The 24,530-nt window shown below is 39.0% G+C and overlaps 2 protein-coding genes across 2 annotated transcripts in view; one reads left to right on the top strand and one right to left on the bottom strand.

Annotated features, from left to right (window-relative positions):
* The window catches only part of DYTN (dystrotelin), a 43,271-nt gene extending 29,214 nt beyond the window's left edge, over nt 1–14,057 (top strand). Inside the window, exons 10-12 of the mRNA XM_024563794.3 lie at nt 7,573–7,732; nt 9,743–10,235; nt 13,269–14,057. Of these exons, the coding sequence (XP_024419562.2) occupies nt 7,573–7,732; nt 9,743–10,235; nt 13,269–13,372 (757 nt within the window). The 3' untranslated portion in view covers nt 13,373–14,057. The remainder of the gene's footprint in view (nt 1–7,572; nt 7,733–9,742; nt 10,236–13,268) is intronic.
* A 2,172-nt stretch (nt 14,058–16,229) lies between these two features.
* FAM237A (family with sequence similarity 237 member A) lies at nt 16,230–20,522 on the bottom strand. The gene is made up of 2 exons (XM_024563884.3): nt 20,111–20,522; nt 16,230–16,440 (listed from the first exon to the last, which is right to left on the bottom strand). The coding sequence occupies exons 1-2, from the start codon at nt 20,520–20,522 to the stop codon at nt 16,301–16,303; spliced, it is 552 nt and encodes a 183-aa protein (XP_024419652.2). The 3' UTR covers nt 16,230–16,300.
* Nucleotides 20,523–24,530: the final 4,008 nt, after the last annotated feature.

The raw sequence follows: 24,530 nt of genomic DNA, 5'->3' as shown, positions 1-24,530 counted from the left end.
ATGGAAGTTTGTACCTTTTCACCAGCTTCCCCAATTTCATCTCCCACACCCGCCTCACATCTCTGGCAACCACCAATATACTCTCTGTTGTCTGAGAGCTCAGTTTTTTGTTTTATTTGGTTTTGCTTTTTATTCCACATAAATGAGATCGTACAGTGTTTGTCTTTCTCTGTCTCAAATATTTCACTCAGCAAATGCCCTCAGAGTCCACCCATGTTGTTGCAGATGGTAAGCTTTCCTTCTTTTTCATGGCTGAATAATATTCCATTACAAATATGCTTCTACATCTTGACTATTATAATCATACTGCAATGAACATAGGGGTGAATATATATTTTTCAAGTTATTATTTTGTTTCCTGTGGAGAAATAGCCAGACATGGGAATGCTGAATCATATGGTAGTTTGATTTTTAATTTTTTGAAGAACTTCCACACTGTATTCCACAGTGGCTGCACTAATTTACATTCCCACCAACAGTGCACAAGGGTTCCCTTTCCTCTACACCCTCACCAGCACTTGTTACTTCCTGTCTTTTGATAATGGCCATTCCAGCAAGTGTGAGTTAGTAACTCATTGTGGGTTGATTTGCCTTTCCCTGATGATTAGGGACGTTGAGCATCTTTTCATGTACCTACTGGCCATTTGGGTAAAAGGTCTACTCAGATTTTCTGCTCATTTTTAAGACAGATAATTTAGGGTTTTTTGCCATTGAGTTGTGGGGTGTGTGTGTGTTGTGTGTGTGTTCCTGAATGAACTCTCAGACTTCGTGCTAGTTCTAACTGCTGTCGTTGTTCTCAGTGGCCCCCTGGTGTCTCGGGCGTGGTGGGTCCTTTCAGTGTTCCAAGATTAGTTTACTTCCTATCATTCTATGTTTCTCACGAAGAGCTCCCTGGGCATCTCATGTTGGTTGTTGCTATTGTGAATAAAGGCCTTCTCATTCATAACTTTTTCTTAATTATTGTGATGGCGTATCAAAAAGAAATAGATCTTTGTATGGTTACCTTTTAAAGAGAACCTTTCTGAGCTCTCTCAATAATTTTAAATATTGGTTTAGTTTGAATCTCTTGTTTCTAGGTAGACAAATAAGTGGTCTAGGGGAAAAAAGATATTCTCATTTCTTTCTTTACAATACTTAAACCTCTCATTTCTGTTTCACATCTTCATTCCTGTAAGACTCCAGCTTTTTCAGAACAATATAAATAATGCAGGAGATGATGGGGCATCTTATTTTATCTTAAATGGGATTATATTTAATGGGGGTATTTCCTTAGTATTTCTCCATTAAATGTTATGGTGTTGTTGGTTTGAGATCTTTTCAATGAGGAAGAAGTCATTTTATTTTCCTACTTTTAAGTGTTTTGGTATTCAACCAGAAGCCATTAAATTTATTTATCTTAAATCCCTTTTTTAGCATCAATTGAAATTATCCCACATTTTCCCTTATTGGAAGCATTGCATTAACAAATAGAGTCCTTCATAATAAACTTCCTTGGCATTGCTGGAATTAAAAGCTATACTTGTGTGTAGTGGATTATGCTTTAAATCCACTTTAAATTTGATTTTTTTTTTTTTGGATTTGCATCATATGGGTCAGAATAGTCCTGCTCTCTCTCTCTCAATGCTATCTCTGTCAGTTTTGGGCATTTGAGTTTTGGTGGTTACATTAAGCAGCTAGTCATTTTTCACCTTTCTTGTCTTTAAAACAATTTATCTTACACAAGTACTATCTATTTAACAATTGCCAGAAGTCAAGAGTAAAATCTCAGGACACTGGACCCTCTGTAATATTTAAATAAGTTTTTCTATTTCTCAAGCTTAATAGTCTCTTCAGACTTTCTTCTGTCCACTTGGATAACTTAATTCTCTTGAGAAAATTATCTACTTTAAGATTTTTTAAAAATTAGTTAAAAAGTAAAAAATTATTCATTTAAAAATGTCTTTATAGCTTCAAATTTCTACTGAATGCAACTCGAACATGCTCAACTTTTACTCCAAAAGAATAACGTAGCATTTGTGTCAAAAGAATCAAACCAAGTATTTGTTAAGAAAACCTATAATATTCTCAAAATACATAACTACCTGTCATTTGGGGCCAATTTTGTATAATCAGTTGCATAGCCTTTTCTAAAGAGTAAGGTGGATCAGGGTTTACCTGACGTTTGCAAGAATAAAGTATGCCGTGACTTTCCCGTTCAGCTAAGAACTACGAATTAATGGCAGCAGTAGTACACAGAATTACGTATAGTATAATTTGTACTGTTCATTTGAGGCATGTTTTAGAAAACTCAATAGTGATGTCGTTAAGGAGACACCTAACCTAGCCTCATTTACATGTAGCTGAGCAACACAAATTTTCTCTTACCCGTTGCCCCCAAAGAGTGGGCAATGCGAACCCCAACGACATATGCTGCCTGTGACCTGCAACCACTGGACTGCATTGCTCACTGCCTTCGTGGTCGAAGCTCGGCTTTGAGGGGAGGGTTCCCAGGTCTATATCCCAAAGGTAAATTGCATTCAGCTTTGATATTTTTAAGTGATTCCAGTGTCCATAGATATGAAGGCTCTACCCAAAACTTCTGAATATAACTTCCAGGTGAAACACCGGCCATGGGGTCTTAACTTGACAGCTCAATGTCATAACATCAAAATTTGATATTACCAAAAAGTAAGGGAAAGGGGGGAAATTAGTTTATCTATATGTAAGAAAAATGTTCAAGAATTTTAGAAGGGAAGAGATGAGAGAGGAAGGTGAAAGAAAAAAAGAAAGTAAACAAAAATCACAATGAAATGTTTTCATGGTTGTTGGTCTCTTTTTTGTAAGTGTACATTCTACAAATACTTTATCATGTCTTCAATCCGTTGTTTTTTTGTCCTCCCATGCACACCTGCCTTTCTCTCTATCATTGTCGTAATCCCTGCAGTCTGGCCCTAAGGCCGGTCTTGAACATGGGGTAGCCTGTAATGCTTTTCAATTATGCCAGAGAAACGCGAGTTCCCACACTGCACTCGTTCTGGGTAGAGGTGGGAGTGGAGAGGAAGTCCTGTGACCACCCGGGAACCCGCGGCCTGGACTGCGGCGTGGGGTGTTCCTTCCCGGCCGTGTGCGTCTCCATCGCCAGCTCCTGTAACTGGAACCACTCGGACACCCTGGTTGCACAGCTAACTCCGCCTCTTACTGGGGCGCTCGGCAGAGACCTGTAATTACGTGGGAGGACAGCTGAAAAGCTGCTGCTCTGTTTCCTGCCTCCAGGAAAGCCGTTTTCGCAAGGCAGAGTGTTTTCTCACTTTAATGTGTATTTGTTCTGAGGGAAGGAATTTAAATGAGGTTTTGCTGTTTTGGCGTTCTTCCTTTATTTTACTTTCCTTTTACTCCCTCACATCTCTTTTTCATTTTTAAAGTTGCTGCAGCCTATCCTGTGTAGGTGGTACATTTCTTTCTTTCTTTGATTAAAAAAAACACATCAATAATAATATAGATAAGACCTGCATACATGACAAAGTATTTGTAGGATGTACACTTTAAATGAGCCAAGAAGCATTTCTACTCCCTTTACTGAAAAAATGTCACTGGGAGGAGGCCATGTAGTAGAGCCACAGTTGCCTAGACACGTAGAGTAATGAAATTCGATCTCCCAACCGGATGTGTGGGAGGTAAAGCCCGGTACACGGTGCCCCAGGAGCGGGAGCCAGGCTGGGTCAGGTCAGGATTTGCACCTGGGTTGCAGAGTGTCCTGTGGGAAACAAGGTTTGATGGGAAAATCCTGAATAAAAGCTGAGAGGACCATTATTAGTTCAAAGAGACTTGGTGAATCCAAAGAGATGACTCTAAGTACACGTCTAAGTCTAAGGAGGCATCAATGGAAAGAGAAAACAGTTTAGGAAAGTGAAAGGGAGATGTGAAAGATGTTTTGAGCCAAGAGAAGGGAAGTGACCCAATGCTTTTGTAGATGCTTTGGGGGAAGGAGATGTTCTGGGCAGCAACTTGACTTGAGCAACAGACCATTGTAACTTAACTGGAAAATCTGAAACTCTTTTTTATGTTTAAATGTCCTTAAAGAAAACTGTTACATAAAAATTAGATTATGTGACTGTCCTTGGAGCATATGAATGAACATTTAGATGCGTCATGTATACGTGGACATAGACCCAATATTAGTCACTTTTTGAAACAGGATGCATCTTTTTAAATATCATTATCATATGCTTATGATGAATTTTTAAAATGTGGATTAAGTTCAAACCAGACTCATTTGCTCTCTTTCTTGCTTCTTTAGACCGTAGTCAGCATCAGGAATGAGCTGTGGAGGACTCGTGAATGCATTAACGCTCTCCAGAGGGAAAGAAGGTAGGAGCCGCGTGTGTTCACAAATGCAACAGAAACAAATCAACGGCATTTCTTTCTGCTTTTGTAGAAAAAATGTCTACAAAGTTACCATGTTTTTTTTTTTTAATTTAGAAGACATTTTTTAAACGGAGAAATCTTATGATTCCAGTATGAAGGTACTGTCTCTATTTGAAGAGTTAAGCATAAGAAAAATCATCTGGCTAATTAAGTTTTGAGTTTTGATTGCATTCCTTGATAATTGGTTAAGCATTTTCAGTGAAGTATGATTCTGTGTGTTTTCCCCACTTCTAAAGAAACCAGTACACTTTCTCCAAAAGCATCCAACTTCCTACCAGGTTTATTAGGTTTGTTGGAACTGCTTACCATCCTACTGTGTCTCCAGGGACTAACTATTCCTTCAGCTCCTGTCTCCTGTTGTCATTCCTGTAGAAGACAGAATTCCTGATCCTCAGTAAGAAGATCCCCCTGAGGGAAGGCCTTTATTTTCAGGCACAATGCTTGGTCTTTAGCAGATGCCCAATAAAGTACTTATTATGTGTACATATAGATGATGAGATGTGCTTCATAATATAAATGTAAATTTTTTTTAAAAAATCTTATGATAATTCATGAAAATAAGGTTAAACTATATTTTCAATATAGTTTAGTAATTTAAATGTTAAAAGCAATTTTAATCTTTTTCATTACATATGAAAAAGAGATTAGACATAAAATTAAGTAAAGTGGTTTGGCATTAAAAAAGCAATTTTGAAATTTAAAATGTAGAAAAAGAAAGGAAATTTTGAAATCTAATTCTTTAAAGTTTAATTCTTGAAACAATTATTTCAAACTAATTATTTTAAATTATTTTCTTTTATATAATTCATACCTACTACATGCATCGTTGGCTCCCTAGTAAGGTATTTATCAACATAAAGTATACCAAATGAGGCTGGTTAGTGGCTAAATATATGTGAAGGCTTTATCCTTGTTTCTGCCTGCACTATTATTTTTATCAATGAATTGCATAAAATAGTAGAGGGCATGCTTCTCAAATGTGCGTGACATGATACCAAAAGGCATAGACAACAAGCTAAAGGACAGTCTTGGATCACTAAGATGTGAATAGTCTGGAACACTGGGGCAATTAGTAAGGACCACACTTTAAAGGTTTACATGCAGGTCTTACAGTTATAGGCCCAGGTTCAGGACAAAAAGTATGGAAAAGACCTGAGATACATAGTTTCCTGTAAACTCAGTAACAGCCAAAACTGTGTCACTGATTATTTAAAAGGCAACTCAGACTACATGAGAAGGAACAGTTTCATTCAGTCATTAGTTACCTACATGTCGCTCTGAACTCTGCCACGTGCTGACGAGGGAAAGAAATGTTTCACTGCTCTCTGCACGATTCGCTGGGCTCAGAGCATTCCCGTTCTGTTTGAAGGCCCAAGCTCTTGAAGACCAGAGAGCAGAATTACAGATAAAAATTTTTAAAAAAATGTTTAGAAAGACAGACTTCAGATCATTTGAATGGAATTATTTCTCAAATAATCTGCATTGTTTGTTAACAGTGGATGTTTGCCTGGAAAGTATTGGGCCCCCAGGTGCAGGACATCTTGTTATCAGGTGAATTGTGTTCACCAAAAACTCCACAGGGGAATTTCTCCCTAACAAAAATAAAACAGAGTCAGAAAAAAGAGCTCTAGTTCTGATAGGGCTTTGGGAGAAAGAGAAACTAGTAGTCATAACAAACACAACACTTTACGTGTAGAAAATAGTGTTAGAGAGGCCTCCTGACAAGGTTTAAGTGTCTGCAATGTCAAGCCCCTGGGCCGACTCCTTTCTGGAAACCTCACCAGAGAGATATACTTGAAACTTTATTATGATTTAGGGTTTTAGAGTCAGACCCCTGCTTCTCCCGGCTGTGACTGTCTGGAAGTTCGAGGGCCAGCCATCAGGAATGCCCCAAGACCCCTCCAGGGTCTATAGCAATTAGAATTTCAAAGGCTGCAACACGGGAAAATGTTGCATTTGCCACCAGAGAGCCCGTTTCTACAAATTCTACAAACATGCCAGCAGCGCTGATCACGGAGTAAGACTGTGCTTTGGTAGGCCACTTTTAATTGGGCACAGACTCTATAACAGGCACAGTTTTAGGCCTTCGTCTGAGACCTGGCAACAAGCAAAAGAGGGGAAAGAAGTTGCCAGAATAAAGAGACAATAAGCCCTTATTAAGTAATAGAGTTAATTATATATAAGTGAAACAGATTGTATGTCATGTCATGGGACTGTCCAGAAGTTTGAAGACTGGAGACTAAGTCAAAATCTAAGACACTCTGTAGCAATTAGACCTCACAAAAAGCCAGGGAAACACATAAGGTGGGGGAGGGGAGGGGAGGTGCTGCAGCAGAGGTTGGGAGCTCTGCTTTGCCATTTCAAGTAGGGCAGTCAGGGAGGTCCTCTCCAAAAACATGATGCTGAGCAAAGCCTTAAAGAGGAGGGAGTGAGCCAAGCAAGAACCTGAGGGATAGAGGGCTCCAGGCAGAGGGGCCAAAAGAGCAGCCTCTGAGGGGAGAATGAGCCTAGTGTGTTCAAAGAGTGGCCGAGATCTCTGTGTGGCTGAAGGGCAGTAAGTGAGCTAGAGGAAGGAGAGAGGAGGTCAAAGAGGGAAAGAGGGTCTTGACCATCTTGTCTGCCTCTGTAAGGCCTTTGGCTTATTCTAAATAAGTAAGGGAACCACTGGAGGGTTTTGAGCAGAGGAATTATATGATCTGCCTTACGCATTGCCCTGACTACTTGGTTCCTTCTTAAACCAATGGACAACTAGACTTAGGAAGAGAAGCCAAACAGACCCACAGTTCGTGAATTGCATCATTGCTTCCCTGTGGTCTTGGTCAACTGGTGGGTGTTTAGACATGACATGTATACCATCCCTCTACGTGGGGTGTTTCTAGGCAAAACGGTAATGAATCAAGGCAATAGTCAAATTTGAGTATATGGTGAAGGTATGCATGATGAGTTTTCTAAAACTTCTGAAAGCCAGTGCAATTCCTAGTGGAGTCCTGTATGTAATAGACACAAAAGGGCAGCTGTACTTGGTGAACAAACAGGTTAAAGTAGTAGGATTGGTCAATGTTTGATAACAGTGGGTCTTCTACGCACGCGTCTACTTAGTCTGCTCACCTCTACATTGTCTGCTGGCTTCTTATCCTTTCAACCCACTCAGACCTGTCCTCTTTCCAGGCTCCTTAAAAAACAGTTAAACCGACACAAAGACAAGCTGCAAGCCATATACGCCTCCCAAGAAGAAAAAAGTTCCAGGCTTGAAACAAAGATTCACGAACTCACAGCCAGCCAGCATAGTCTGTGGACCAAGCTACTGCAAATGGGGCAGAATTTACAGGTATCAAATATGGGAGACCCTGGCCCTCTGGACCCTCTGGAAGCCTGACCTCAAATCCTCTGGCCAAAGGAGGGCTGCAGCCTGAAACTTCACACCTCACCTTGATCAGCCTCTTCCCTGTCCCTCTCCTCTTCATGTATCCCGATCAGCTCCCGCTTTCATTCTCCATGTACTACATGCTCCCCCTTTGTGAAGGTAGGGCCATTGGGAGAGAACGGTATTGGTACCATTTATAAACAGTAGACCCTGGGCAAAGGGATTCTTTACAACTTTGATTCTTAAAACTTTTGGTCTCAGTATCCCTTTTAAATTCTTAAAAAAAAATTGAGAATCCCATGAAGCTTTGTGGGTTATAGCTCTCGCTATTCACTATAATCAAAATTAAAACTGAGACATGGTTTTAAAATAAGTGGGTTAACTAATTTAAAAATGGAAATAATAATCTATTACATATGTAACTTTTTAAACAGTGACTACATATTTATTTTAAACTTAGAAGAGTGGCATCATTTTGCAATTTTTACAAACCTCTTTAAGCTTAATCTGCCTTAAGAGCTGGATTTTCATGACTGCTTCAGCGTTCAACCTGTTGCAAGATATTTTGGTTGAAATATATGAGGAAATCTGACCTCATGCTGATTTGCAGTTGAAAAGAGAGTATTTTCATAGATTTTCAGATAATTGGAGATCTTTTCTAATACTACACCAAAGCATGATAAAGGATTGTTTCTTAAATGATAGTTGCAATATTGAATTTGAAGCCATATATCTGTTTTACACTCTGTTTTTTATTAAAACACAGTGTTCTGTTCCCTTTGAATGAATCTTCTACCCATGCCCAATTCTGCAGGATCAGGCATTAGTCATTTGGAAGTTCATGGAGCTATGCTGAACTTTCTAATGTTCAGCTATTTCATTATACAAGACAAAAAAAACAAGCCTCATTCATTAATATCACCACTAATCTCATCAGAAATGTCTTTTAAGAATTGGAGAGCTAGCAAGCTCATGGTGGTGAATGCAAGTTTTCCAATATTCTAATTTTTGCTTAAAATCTCAACAGCTAAAATTGACAACACATATTATTAACTGTTTTTCTTGCTGTGACGGTCACATTTCATTTATTTTTGAGATGATGTTTGCCAAATACCCAAGTCTGAATAATACAATATGTAAGTAATCCTTTTGCACAGGGAGAATTTTTGTATTTCAGTGAACATCAGAAGTGTTTTATGCATACTTCCCATTTCATCACAGACAATATTAAAAAGACATGTTTTATTGTAAAGAAAATTCAAAAATTTTTCCTACACTATCAAGGATATTCTTAAGTGGAACTTGCTGTTTTTTTTAAGGGCAAGTGCCTGGTGACAAATACCACGATGACTAGCACTGTTTGTTGATGCTGCCTGGGTTTCTGCCAAGGCACCCACAGCTTTAGCTTTACTTACTCTTGATTTTGCACCTTCAGTGCAAATATCTACACAATGATCAGGCCAATAACATCTGTGTATCACTGTGGAAGTAATGTCCATCTCATGGACCTCTTAAAGGGTCTCAGGAACCTCCAGGAATCTGTGGACCCCACTTTGTAGGGAACACACCCCCTATATTTTATACCCATGGATTATCATGAAACCACAATATACCTACCTAGTATATCATTATGAACATGTTTTTAACAAGACTTTTTAATCTATTAATTCAATATAGGCTGATGTTTTCAGACATTCCTTATGATGTTTTTAGAACCTGAGCTTCTAGAACCTAGAATTTTTCAAACTTCTTGTAATTAATCCCTGTGATATTTTAATATCTGAGCTGTTTTAACTTTTGTGGACAGTTTTAGGTTGACATTGAATTAGGAGCATAAAATAAAATTGTGATGAATTTAGAGAGCAGGAAAAAAATCTTGCATTAAAATGTCTTATTGGAACACTAAAATTTAATGCATTCATGAAAAATAGGGTAAATGTTAATTTGTCCATAAATAAAGCTTTCTTTCTCCAGGCAGTGTTACAGCCAATCCATTCATCTTCTTCTTGTCAAAATATGGTTTCCAAGAGTGACCATGGAATGGGTGAACAGTTTTGGAAGGAAGAAGATTCTTCCCAGATCAAGAATGCCATTGAGGACGGTTCAGAATGGGAACCTCTTCCTAACCCCATTGTGGCTGACAGAAGTCAACAAAGTCAAACAAAAGTAGAAGATGCTTTACCAAAGTCAGAATCGCCACAGGCCATTTTGCAGCAAAGGTCAATGCAAAGCACCAGGGCACAAAGCCAAACACAAGAGACCACCAGGGAAATCTTTAGCTCCTCCCCCAGTTCCCAGGAGGGACCGCTGCAAGACACCCTCCAGATTGCTCCTGCTGAAATAAACAGTCCTATGGAAAGGAGAGAGATGGGTAACATCCAGGAGGAAGAGGATGAGCTGGAGGAGGAGGAACTGCAAGAATTGTTATCAAAACTTATGGATGCCTTCACTCTAGAAATGCCGTCAGGTAAGATATTTGCACAATCAATAGATATGGCGATAGCCTTTTAAAATGCTTGATTTTATGACATTAGCTCAGCAGTTCCAATTCATCTAGTAAGTACAATTCATCAACAGTCAGAGTAGTGAATCTTTTGGACACCAGTAGCATCTCTGAACTGGATTTCCAGTATTGCCTAATTCATAGGGTTGTTGTGAGCATGAAAAGCGATGAACCGTATGAGATTTTAATATAACACCGGCACTCACAATGAATTTAGTAAGTGCTCATTATCTTCTTCATAAGCTATGACTCACTGCTAAATTCTGAAGGCTCTCTGTCTAGTCTTTTTGGTTATAGTAACTTCTTCTGTTTTGTCATAACATTGTCTTTTTTATAGAGTGTTTTGTTATCTTAATATATTGATATTTATATCTATACCTATTTCTTTTTGAGAAAGGCTAAGATCTTTTTATGTTGGAGTAATCATCTAGAGACTTGTAATAAAACAGAGGATAATGTTCTTGTGTGTTCCTGAATCAAATGAGGCCTCAAAGCATTTCTGACTTGATATATTCATTTGCTAGGGCTGCCATAACAAAGTACCACAAACTGGTGGCTGTAGTGTATACATATATAAAGTTTTTTGTAAGAGTCCTGGAGCCTAAAGCCTGAGATCAAGGTGTCAGCAACATTGGTGTTTTCTGAGGTCTCTCTCCAGCTTGGAGAGGGCTGTCTTCTCCTTGTGTTTTTACGCCATTTTCCCTTGATGCTTGTCCCTACCCAAATTTCCTTCTCTCATAAGGACACTACACATACTAGATTAGGACCTACCCATGTAACTTCATTTTACTTTAATTAACTCTTTAAAAACTCTATCTCTAAATAGAATCACATCTGAGGTACTGAGGGTGAGGACTTCAGTGTTTGAAATTGGAGAGGGAGACAGAATACAGCCCATAACAGTTGGGGTGTGTAAAATGGGTGCATAATGTCAGTTGGATATTGAACTTGGTAGAGCCAAGTCAATGAATTCATTATTTGGTGATTCTAAAAATCTCTACTGTGAAGGGAGTTGGAGTTAAAATCCTTGTATTAGAGAAAACACAATCACAAAGATCCCAGCAGCATGCTCAGACTGCCTGAGACCAAGATGGGATGGGAACCCCTTGTGCCTGATTCTTAGGCTGACAACAAGATTGTGTCCACTGTATTTCCATCTAAATAAACATCAGTGGGGTCATGATAAGCATTCAAAGCAAAGTCAATATCCACTTGACCTTTTTTGGAAAACTTCACATAAAAATTTGGCTTTATTCTAGAAATTCATTTAGTATTTTATATCTTATCTCATTTTTATTTTTTGTTTTTGTTTCTCCAATTGAGCTTATGAAAGCTGCTGATTTCTAAAATGTTGTGTTGGGTTACCCATCAAAAATGTAGTCAGCTGTTTTGCACATTTCAGATTCCTAATAGACGAAGTTTCCTACACATATTTGAAAGACAATATTCCAACACTGTGTGCAGTTTGATACTTAAAGATGAAAGATTTATGCATATGTTAAGTGATTTTATCAAGGTTTACCATTAAAGGAAAATCATGAAAAAGTAAAGTTTGTTTCTTAATCAGATAATGTAATAATGTATAAAGATGCAATTAGCATTATTCAATATTATAGAAAATATAAAGTACGTCTGAAAAAAAATTTCAGGGTAAAAATTATGCATACCAAACTTTTGGTTAGTAACTGCCAAATTGTAGATCTTTCTACAGCATGTAGAGGACCACTCAAACTATGAATTAATAATTACAGAGCCAGGGTTTTCCAAGTGCACTCCCTAGACCAGCAGCATAACCTGGGAACTTATTAGAAATGCAATTTTTTGTGCTCTATTCTTGGTATACTATAGGATATAGATAGATAGATTGTTAGATGGATGGATGGATGGATGGATATAGTTTTTGTTTCTTAAGTTGAGCTTAAGAAAGCTGCTGGTTTCTAAAATGTATTTTATATATACATACATACATACATATATATATATATATATATATATATATATATAGAGAGAGAGAGAGAGAGAGAGAGAGAGGTGGATTTATTTTAAAGATTTGACTCACATGATTACGGAGGCTGCCAAGTCCCAACATCTGCCGTAGCAAGCTAGAGACCCAGAAGAGCCAATGAGCAGTTTCAGTGCGAAGCTGGTAGACTCAAGACTTAGGAAGAGCTGGTGCTTCATTTTGAGTTTAAAGGCAGAAGAAAACTGATGTCCCAGCTGGAAGGCAGTTAGATAGAAGAACTTCTCTCACTCAGACTTTGTTCTATTCAGGTCTTCAGTTGACTGGATGAGGTCCATCCACATTAGGGAGGGCAACCTGCTTCATTCAGTCTACTCATTCAATGTTAACCTCATTCAGAAACACCCGCACAGACACACCTGGAATAACATTTGATCAAGTAGCTGGGCACCTTAGTGCCATCAAACTGACACATTAAATTGACTATCATGTATACCAGGGGTGTCCAACCTTTTGGTGTCTCTGGGCCACACTGGAAGGAAAAGAGTTCTTAGACCACACATTAAATACATTGTGACACATAATCACAAAAAAATCTCATAATGTTTTAAGTAAATTTACAATTTTGTGTTGAACCACATTTATAGCCATCCTGGGCCGCATGTATACATTGTATATTGAATCATAACTCTCGGCAGGAACTAGCAATCTTTTACACTTAACACTCCCCAGGTGATTCTGATGTACACCAGGATTTGGAAAGCCCCGCTCTAGAGTGAGTGGGCTTTCTCACTCCTGAGATTTCTGCTTGGAGTCATGGGAAAATGCCCTTTAAGAACACACAACCTGGTTGCATTAGAAACTGATCCCGGTAACAAGACCCATCTCATTTGCTAGCTGGTTTAGAGAAAGGGCGTTGTCATCAGGAACTGAGGAGAGGTGGGATTCTGTTCTTCCCTGTCCTAGACCTTTACCACAATTAGCTTAAGAACCTATAGGTACCTGCTCTGAAGGACTTTCCTGTTCGTTGATTTCAGACCCACAGTCTTCAGTAAACATGGACCTGTATTGTGGAGCTGAGCGAGTAGGCAGGGCCTTCTCTGCCCTTGTCGATCAAATCACCTTGGCAAACTTGAAGTGAAAAGGAGTCCAGTTGCAAAGGCCCCTTGGAGTGATGACATGTATTTTCAAAATCTGTACTGAAAGAACTAAGCCTTCTACCCTCTGTCTCAATAGTCTGGTGCGAAGCCTGAAGAAAAGTTTAATTTTCCATCTCCTTACTCATGTGTCTCAGTTCTTCAGAGGAAAGCCTTGGGGAGTGAAGTGTGGTTGAGGGAACTGGAAAGAAGAAGCCGGATCAAATCCAGATGTGCTGAGTTTCCAGCAGAGGGCCATTCTTCCTTTGAAAACCATGGAAGTAATACTCAAGTGCGATCTACATGAATGTGTGCTGCTACCTTCTTCAATATTATTTAAATGACTGAATTAATGACCTAATTTCCTATCTGGTTGGTCTTGCTAGAGAATAAACTTACAAATACACACACACACACACAATTGAGTGCATGCAGAACTGGTGAAATCTGAGTAAACTGTGGATTGTACCAATGTTCTGGTTGTATTATTATACTATAGTTCTGCAAGAGGTTGTCATTGAAGGAAACTGGATGCAGTATAGGAGATCTCTGTATTACTTCTTACAAGGGTCTGTAAATCAACACTTCTCTCAAATTTATTTTTAAAACACGAGGATTTCTCATTAAGACCCCACATCCAATGAGTTTGGCTAAGGAACCCGTGTGCTTCCTTTCTCTCTATGGATATAATTATGGTGTAGATGCTTGACTTAGTAATGTCCACACTAATAGCTAGTATTTTCGATGGTTAGAGCACTTTTGTTTCTAAGCACCTTGTATGTAGTAACTCATTTAATCCTCACAACAAACCTTGCAAGTAGATACTTTACAAGAAAACTGAAGCACAAAGAGGGTCAGGAACTTGTCCAAAGTTATTTGGTTGGTACTTGAAGAAGTTGAGATGCAAACCCAGCTCCTGTGCCTGTACTCTAAGCACTGCTCTCTCAGTAAATACTGTTGTGATCTCATTGTTCTACCTCTTACTTAACGTGCAGTCTATGTTATATTTAGAGAGGCTTTAGATTTTATTTATATGATATATAGTTTCTAGTACTATTTCCAAAGTGAAATGATGTCCAGTTGGGTAAGATTAGGACTACGTTTTCTTTGTTCAATCTCACCCTAATAATTTTGAATTTCATTTTCAATTTATCACAAATTTTTTATTTGGGTTTTGTTGCTCAATGTATTCCCTCTCCTTATTTCATCCTAGCTTGTTCCTTCCAAGTTGGATAAGCATGCCCCAGAGCACTGGTCAGCAAGCTGCCGCCCATGGGCCACATCCTGCCCACTGCTGGTTATATACAGGCTATGAGCTAAGAGTGGTTATTATATTTTTTAATAATTTAAAAAGTTTCAAAGAATAATTATTTTGTGACACTTGACAATGATATGAATTCAAATTTCAGGGTCTATAGGCAAAGCTTTATTGGAATACAGTCATGCTCATATGTTTGTGTATTATCTACATTATCTTTCATTCTACAAAGGCAGAATTACTGGATGGTCCACAAGCATAGAATATTTACTATATGACCCTTTGCAGAAAAAATTGGGCAGCCTTTTTGTCATGTGGACCAAGGTGAGACATGAGCAGGGGGCAGGCATTGTGCAAGCATTGTAGAAAAGAGTGACATCTTTCTTTATGATATATAAGAGGTAAGGAGTTTATGTGATTCTTTAAAAGAATATGATAAAAGACATTAGAGAAAGTAGCTTGAAAGCAAAAGAATGAGCCCATGTAGAAATGGTAGCTGAAGAGCGGCAGCCTCTGAGGTGCTCATTCTCCTAACCAAGGAAAGCTGAGGCTGGGCCCCTCCCCAGTTCCCGCCCCCGCCCCAAACTTGCTTCCTTTATTGTAGGGCTTGACCAATCTTCAGAAGCAACTGAGTCTTCTAATAATAACAACCCTTTAGATAGGAATTTTAGTTTATGGAGGGCCCTAAACCTTCAGTGAAAACATTTACCTAGGCTTCCTGTGGACTCGGAAAAAGAAAGTGAATTGCTACCACATCTGAAATTCAAACTGGTGGTCAGTCATTGGTTCTACTAGAATGATTGGAGAGATGACAGTAACTATGTAAGATAAAAAGAACAATATGTCTGGAACACAAATACATCTGCTAATTGGACTTCTCTACTGTGAACCTTATTCAGATCTGATGATTTTAAGGGAAAAAGTTTTATGGGTAATTTTCTTATAAAGCTGTTCATTTGACTTTTGGCTTGCTTTTCAATGCAAAGTGTAACCAATTACAAAGTTTTAATAGTAAATGAGACAGAAAATATGCTCATTCGGAAGGAACACACAATGCTATTTTATTCAAGATTTGATTATCATTAATGGTAACATTAAATATTGAAATAAAGAAACTTCAATAATATTACCTGGGGTCCAGAGCTTTTTATTCGTTTTGTTTCCATTAGAATAACTCTTTATTTGTCATTTGTTTTGTTTTGGTTTGTGCTTCATTCAGTTCAAAATATTCGAAAATATTCTTTCGGACAAGATTTGGGTACCACAGGTCACCAGTAACTGGTAATTAATATAGTCGCGTACATGCCTGTGCAAAAGCTATCTAGCAGTTCATGGCCTGAAGGCATGCAATGTCTTCACGTTAAATGCGTGACACTCTAGTTCAGCAACAACATCATGCATCTCAGAACACGTGATCAAAATGAACGCAAAGAAGCTGGGTATCCCGCAACCCCCACTCATCTCTGAGAGCTCTTTTAACTCTCCCAGACTGTGTGTGGGAGGACCTGGCAGTAATGTCACATGCGAGGCGTGCCCGCAGCCTCGGAGAATGAAACTCTGAATGCGGCTTAATATTTATCTCTGGACATTCCCACCGAGTAAATACATGATCTGTAGTCAAGACAAAATGGACACTTTTTAAATTCCAAGGTTTGAGTTAGCTCTGAGGTTAGATTTATTTTCTCTTTATTTCCAGGCCTCTGCTTACTTTTCCAGGGAGCGTAGCCCGACTCCTGCGCATGTGCAGGCTTAGCAAATCTTCAATCACCTTTTTCTTCTTCAGGGAAGGGATTCTGCGCTGCTGAGTATATGCACCTAGTAGAGAAAAGGAACAAATCATTAAGTCACTAAATTTGTTTCAGGTTAATAAATATCAATGTGTTGGTTGGTTTTAAAAAGAAAATCTGCTGTATCTGCCTCTCTACTATTAAAATTCTGTATAAATTTATTGCAGAGATATATATGTAAACGTGTTGATGCAAAGTTTTGTATCCTATGATGTTTAGTTATATAAATAAATGAAGTAAATTAAAATAAATACATTTCTTATTAACACATATTAAGATATCTTTCTAATTTAAAAATAGAAATGGTCTGTATAGAATTTTTAATATAAAAATATAAAGAAAAAACTTGAAACTTCCCTAAATATATCTTACAGAAATAACCATAGTTATATGCATACACATTTTATACCATAATGTAGTTCACCATTACCCTATTGTGGACATTTAAACTATTTTCAAATTTTCTGTTACTATAAATAATAATAGCCTCACACCGCATCATTGGTTACATCTCTGAATGTGTCCTGAGAATAGATTTCTAGGTGAGTGGTTTCTGAATGTGTTCCTTAGGAAACTTCTTGAAGTAGAAAATCAATAATTTGTGAATCTTAATTATTTATATATCTGAAGCATTGTTTTCTCTTCTGTTTAGTGTTTTAAAAATTTGCCAGCTAGTTGGACACCAACTGCAAATATTATCCAATTATAAGTCTAAATTTTAATTTTTTTGTCATGGAGGAAAGCAAAGACTCACAAATTTTTACAAACATACAAAATCCCCAGGCAGGCAGGTTTTTCTGTTCCTCTCAGTGGCAGAGCAAGATTTTTCAAAGGAAAAGGCTGTCATTTTTGACACAAATGAGGATATACTTTAAAATCCCTTCAATTGCATTGAAGCGTTTACTAATTCACATGTTAACCTCAACTCTGTTATTTTCTATTTGGGAGTTATCATCAGGATATTCTTTTCCTAAATCAATTCATCTAATTTCTGTCTCTGTTTCTGTCTTTCCCCACCCCCCACCCCCCACCTCCCTCTCCTTCTCTGCCTTCATGTAACCCATAATAATTCAGTGGTTAAGCCATGGTACACCGTCCTCACACCTTCCAGATATTTCAGCATTCAATTATTAGCTCATATAACAAACTAAATAACAGTGATCACTGGAGTTGTTTGTGTTTTTTTCTCAAGTGATATCCCCAGCCCTCAGATTTTTGAGAATTCTCCTTTCATTTCTGAGTCTTCTCTGTTCCTACTTATCATTGTCGTAAACAGCCATGGCGTCCAGGTCCTCCATCCCCCAGGTTGGTAAGCTGTCCTTGGGGTAAAGCTCTTCCAGATTCTCTCCAGAGTTAAATACATGGCTTTTGTACATTTCTCTTTATAGACTCAGCACATTAGAACAGAGAACCTGCAGAGACTTTATGGGTCATCTAATTCCTTCCATCCCCTTCTTTTTCAGATGAAGAAACTGAGGGATAAATAAGCTAATTAACTTGCCCAGGTACATAGCTATTTGATATTTACTGTTTTTATATTTGTTGAGCCATATTAACAAATATGATATATTAACATACAAAATTACATGGGAGTTTTATGTTTTTAACAAAGCATGGTCTATAGCAACATTTCTCAACTTAGTCGAACGATTTCATTCAAAGCCATCACAGTAACAAGAACGTTTGCACATTATTCAGGTACTTAATTTAGTTCTTTCCTTCCATTCTGATTATGTGATTTCCCTGAGAACAGTAGAGGCTAACACTTCTTCACCTTTACCCCATCCCAACCTGGTGGCATGTTAATCCTCCAAAGACGAAAGAAAAATTAGTGCAGAATTCGTGCAAGTCCATCCAGGACCAGTCAAACCACTGGAGATTTAATCAAGCCTCTTGAGATGAAATCTCAATGTTCCTGTCATGGTTGAACTTTTAGACACGGTGTCTTCTTGACCCAAGACCCTCTCTGACTATAATTACACCAACAAAATGGGAAGTCTTGTTTCCTGATCTGCAAATGGTTGTTTATGTCAAATGTTAAAATAATTTCAATAAAGTGAAATATTTGCTCTTGCCACTTGCATAGCTAAAGTTTGCGGAACAGCTGCGTCAACAGCAACTCTGTAGCAAGGTGAGGGAAGTGGCTTCTACAACTGAAGTTATGATAGAAATGCCATGCTGAAGTATGCTCCAAAAAATACTCTCCCTGCTGCAAGCAAGCAAGCAAACTGAAAGCTATTTCAGAGAAAGAATAGTTCAGCTGAACACAAATATTGTTTTCATTTATTCTATAGAAACTCGAGTAGTTCAAAGTGAATGCAAAATACAAAGAAAACATTTGAGTACAACAGCTAAACACGGTAAGAATGGAAGAAAGGGCTCTACAGTGCAAATGAAGAAAATATCCAGTCCTTAATGATGCTGATGTCTTGCCGGCCTCTGCTTAAAATATTGTTTAAATTTTGGTTACCAACATTTAAAGACACTCATTTTGTGTTTCTACTTTAGTAGCTTAGCTGATGAAAAGAATATTTCTTCTAAAAAAGAAAATTGGTTTAAGTGACAATCGCACTTGCTCAAATAATAAACGTATCTATAAATAATATTAGTGGATTATCTGGTGTTATGGACCAGGAAACCATGAGGATTTTTAGTTACCAAGGTTAAAACAAACTAGATTTATAAAGGCTCTACAATATCTTGGGAAAGGGTTGGTCTAAAACTAGTAGTGTTAATTGCTTTAATAGATTATGGAAATACATAAGAATGCTCACAATGAAATATACATATGCAAGAGTTAATTATGCTTTAGTTTTCCATATAAATAATTCTAAGGGTCACTACCATTGAAACAGCCCTTGCTGCAAGCTTTGGAAACTCATTAGTTGAAATGCCACCAGAAAAAGAACAAAAGCAATATGTATAGGGCTAAGGTATCTCTCAACTTATGGGCTAATTCTCCCACATACTAATTCTGTAAAAGGTATTTCTTCTAGTGCCCCCAGAGAAGACTTTATTTTAATATAATCTTTACTTAAGTAAAAGCCTCTAAATTTGTAGGAAATTCCAAATTATTAAATATTAATTATTCAGCTTGCTGGAAGTTAATTACTTAAGATTTGTTTAAAAAACAATGAGGAATCAATTTGCAAGCCAGCCAATTTTTCTACCCTTTACTTCATCAATTAAGTACATCTCAAGGAGCCCTTCCATTAACATGAAAGCAATGTGTTTGGTTTTTTTTTTAATTTAAAAAAACAAAAGTTTATGTGTTGTGAATGTTCCCCAGGTTTATATTCAAATCTTTCCAATGCCACAGCAGCAAGTAAACACAGATTATGACCTAATATTCAGGCTAATGGTAAAAAAATAAATAATGTTAATTTTGGGACATCCTTTTATAACTTCATGCTGTATTTTGGGACTTATGCTTTTCCCCTTCCTTGTCTTTCTGACTTTTGCTTGCTGCTGTTCACATGATGTATAAGCATGAGAACAATATGTTAATATAAAAAGCTACTATGAAATACAAGAAGAAGCACTATCTATCTTCCTATCATATGTGTGCTTTCGGGGTTCACCCCTGGGAGGAATATATGTGGCAGTGGATTTTTCAAAAGCCATTTCCTTCTTCCTCACAATTCAGCACATTCATGCTTGATTGACCCTTTCAAGATTTGGGACCTGGGGTTGACCACCTTGATTTTTCCTCATGTTCTGTGGTCGCCCTGCTGAGATCTTCTCTTCTTCTCTAGCCAATTGCCTCCTTCCTAAGCCATGGTTCCTGGAGACGACACAGTCCACATAGATGTCCCAGAAGAGTTGGGCCAGATCCCAAAACAGTGCCCCATGCTTCAAGTTCCCAGATGACTTCAGGTAGACCATAAAATCCCAGAAACCTGACACAGTGTTGGAAATTCGAGGCTTCCACATTTCCAGGAGGATCATTGAGGAAGACTCCCAGCACTGAGGATCAGCTTGGTTAAGAGCCAGCAGGTCTAGCTGGCTGTGACAGGATAAAGGAGACACACAGCACATTCCCACAATGAGCAGGGAGCAGGTGAGGGTCAAGGGGCGGTAGATCCTTCCTCTGTTTCCAGGATCAGCCATGGCCCTGAAAATGCACAGGATGGAAACATCTGATATGAGTCCCTACTTGTGCTACACTCAGGAAAGAAAATAATTATGCCTTTAAGAACCTTGGTGACCCCTCTGTCTCTAGGAAAAGTCATATCCTTCCTCCCATATTACAAGCCCCATTCTATCTTAAATGATTCATTGTCCAGCGATATAGTATAAAACCAAGATATATAGCCTAAGAAATATGTATTCCTAAGAAGTGTTCCTTCTGAGATGAATGAGTGAATGTGTTTTTCCTTAGCACAGAAGAATGTAGTTTAAGAAAGAGTATTAAGTGAAAATTTAAAATCTTGTTGCATAGCTTTTATCATTCTACAATACTGTAATTTAGCTTATCTACCTTAATCAAGAACTTCCATGCAATTAAGAATTTTAGTATAATCTTACCTTTGGATGCTTTCCTATTCAGGGTGATTTTAATTTTTTTAAAAGGGCATAAGCATTGTATGCTGTTATAAATAAAAAAAAACAAACACAAGATAGTGTGCTAAAAAATATGTGAACCAAGGGACATATATTTACCCCATTGGAGTAGCCCCAATAGACCTTTTACCAACACCTGAAATGCTCTCCAACTCTAATCTAAATTTCATAAAGATGATGTTTTCTCATTTCTATACTCTTGTTAGAAGTGTCAAGAATTTCAATGAAAATAATTTGCTTCTCATTTAACTTTTCTGGCTATCAAAGCCTGTTGCAATAAAATCAAGGCGTCCATATGCCACTTTGAAATTGTTACACTTCAGACAAGGGCAATGAGAAACGATGTCCTTAAAATAATAATAACCTAAATTTCTCCCAGAAAAAAATGTTATCTGACTCTTCATAGGATATATGAAATTTACATCATTCTACAACTCTTACGTAAAGGAAAAAGCAAGAGGACCTATACAGCTCACTTTCAGCTTTATCTTATATTTCCAAACGTTTTAGATGCTAGTATCATGAAGGCAGGCAGGACACAGCTCATGGGAATATATCTATTTTGAAATATTTAAGAATGATACTATAATGTGGAATCTTTTTCTTCTGAACAGCACCAGAACGTACTGCGACACTCTTAAATTGATGTTTCACAAACCGTCTTAGAACATGCCCATTCCTCTTTTGAAGACGTATGTTGAGATACACGATTATTCAAAAATGTTCACTCTGTGTTTCAGATCACTTACACAAGTCTCTACCTGAACAAAATTATCTTCAATATGTCCTCTTCTCAACTAAACTATCAGAGTCCGGGGGCGCAAAGGGTCCTTTTTCTTAAGGGACAAGCCCAAGATAGCACTAAATTTAAGACAGCGAGCGGGGCGCTGTCCGGCGTACTGAAGTTGGCCTTGTCTGGGTCTCCCTGCCTGCTCGCACCACAACACGCACAAGGGCTCCTTCAGGTTCCATTGGGACAGCCCTCCTCAAGCGTGGAAGTTCCTCAGCCCTGGGGTGCCCCATGCATCCCGCTACGAGTCCCGCGCTAAGTTCGGCGAGTCTTGTCCCCGCACCTGTTCCACGGCCTCACCCACCTCGGAGAAAATCTGCCAGGGACCCTCTGTGTGTCCTTTGTGTCCCAGTTGCCTGCTTACTACACGCCTTCCCTCCCAGGTGGTAGAAGGTCGCCCTCCACGCTTACCTGTTCAGTCCTGCCTGGATTCCCGCAAGTGCGTGGAGAGAAAGCGCTCAGGCTGCTCCCGGATCGAGCGAAGGTCCCCAGCTTCAGCGTCCTGAAGGCTAAGGTGCCTGTTCTTAAGTAGTGGGAGTGTTCCGCGCCTCTTCAAGTCTACGTCAAAGCGCCGGGAAACTGCCCCCACCGCTCGCCCCCAAGTCCATCTCCCACACCCTCTTCCCTCCCTCCCTTGAAAATCTCACTTCAGGAAACAAGCAGGCTTAGCCATACACACCCTCATTGACCGTAACCCGCATCACCCCCACCCCAACTCAGCGGAATTGAGCCTTTGTGTGGTTTGGCTTTTCCGTCCTACCTCGGGAGTTGTGGCGCTGCAGGCAGGACCTGGAAAGTTGGCACCCAGCTCTCCGCGGATCGAGGGGGATTCTCCAGACTCACACTCACCAGGAGTGTCTTGTTTAAGAATAAAGAGATGTGAGAGAACACCCGGGATTAAAGTCGGGCAAGGCACGTGGGCTCCCGCCCCACGGTCGGTAAGGGCTGCAAGGAATAAGGTGCTTCCCGGATACACCCTTGGTGTGATTTTCTCCTGCTTGCCTGTGGTCTTGGGCTGGAAGGAGAAAAAACACCCCTGGGGCAGGGATGCCGGTAGAGGCGAGAAGCTGCTGGAAGCTCCACCTGACTGGGGACAGGAGATGCCTTTATCTCCAGGACCTGTGGTCTGGATAACCTCAGGAGCTTGGGTTGTTGCTGGCATCGCTAGGGTCAGCCCACCACTCCAGATTCACAGTGGGGTCCCTGTTTTCCAAGAAGAGGAACCGGTTGGGATTGCCTTTGATTCTGAACTCACAGCTAATGCATATTTAGACTGGGCTAGAGTCCTGTCACCCCTTTGAGGTTCTGCTGACCATTAGCGTCCACCCTACCTGAAATATTCCCAGCCCAGACACCTGAGACAAAAGTCATACCTTTGCAAATGTTTCCAGGTTTTGCCCCTTGCCTCAAAACCCTCTAAGCATTCTGAAAACCACTTGTAGTATCCATTTAACTGACGCATTTTATGCCAGCTCTATTGTATCCATGGTTACCTTCCAGAGGGGGCACAGGGAGGAACCAGACTTTTAACAGAGTTTACCAAAACACGGAGACCCCTACCCCTACTCAAGTGATAGAAACACAGCTCTGAAGATGATTGCTTAGGGTTCTGGGTTTATTCTCCTGCCTTGAAACTAAAACTGGATGAAGTGTACTTCTGTTTCTCCATCTGTGATTTGGGCATACTAAGTCCTGCTTTTGATTACATACTAAGGATGTGGGAAAAGATCATAGATGAGGTTTTGGACTTGCTTCCTGAACTTTAAGAAAGTCGTTTGAGAAACACAGTGAGTGCATGGGTACAGGTACAGAGTTTGGCGTGGGAGAACCCCAAGAAACAGAGAGGGAAGGGAGGGGACAATGAAACAATCTTTGAGAAAGTGACTCTCACAGTAAACCTCTTGAAGAAGGAGTTACACAAGTGTCCCAAGGCCAAAAGGGAGGAGACAGTCTCCTCCAGGCAGAGAATTCAGTATGAGGAAAGGCACAGAGGGAGCACTCAAAAGAAAGGAGTGTAGAGAGAGAAGGGAGAATGAAGGTAAGGATGTGGGGATTTAATTCTGGTTTGGGGCATGTCAATGTTTCAAGGGTAACATTACCCTTGAAAACATGGGTATACAAATATGCCATGCTTACTTTATCTTTAAGTGCCCATGTGCCCGGCACTATTCTGGATGTTGTGTATACAGAAGGAATAAAACAAAGTGCCTGTACTCATGGAGCTTACATCCTACTGGGGGTGGAGAAATAAAATTTATATTTTAAAATTATATATGTATAATGATTTGTGTATCTAGTTTCTATGTTGAACAGTGAGTTTACAGCTATGCATCAAAAACAAACACATAACTAATTATATAAATAGTGGCACGCATGAGTCAATAATGAAAGTATATGTATCATTCTGAAACTCAATGAAAATGTATGTCTAATGAGGCAGGTGTAATAAGAAAAAGCCAAGGATCATCAACAAAAAGTAAAGCAGGTTTAGAAAAGGATGATGGAGAAGAGTTCTTTTCTATGGAATAATGAGAAGCCTTTCCTGATGAGGAGGTATTTGAGTAAAGACCTACTAAAGTGAATGAGTCATGCATGTACATGTGAAAAATGCTCCAGACAGGGCTGAGGGAAGCATGCTGCAAGCATTTCTGTGAGAAGAGTGTTCTACAGGTATAACGGTAAGAGATGAGGTCATAAAGGTGGTTTAAAAATCCATCCTGGGTGCTCAGTAGAGAACAGACTGGAGGGGAGCAAGGGCAGAGGCA

The sequence above is a fragment of the Desmodus rotundus genome, chromosome 2 (genome assembly GCF_022682495.2).
Source record: "Desmodus rotundus isolate HL8 chromosome 2, HLdesRot8A.1, whole genome shotgun sequence".
NCBI classification, from domain to species: Eukaryota; Metazoa; Chordata; class Mammalia; order Chiroptera; family Phyllostomidae; genus Desmodus; species Desmodus rotundus.
Note: the sequence above shows the minus strand (reverse complement) of the source record. Positions and strands in the feature narration are given on the sequence as shown.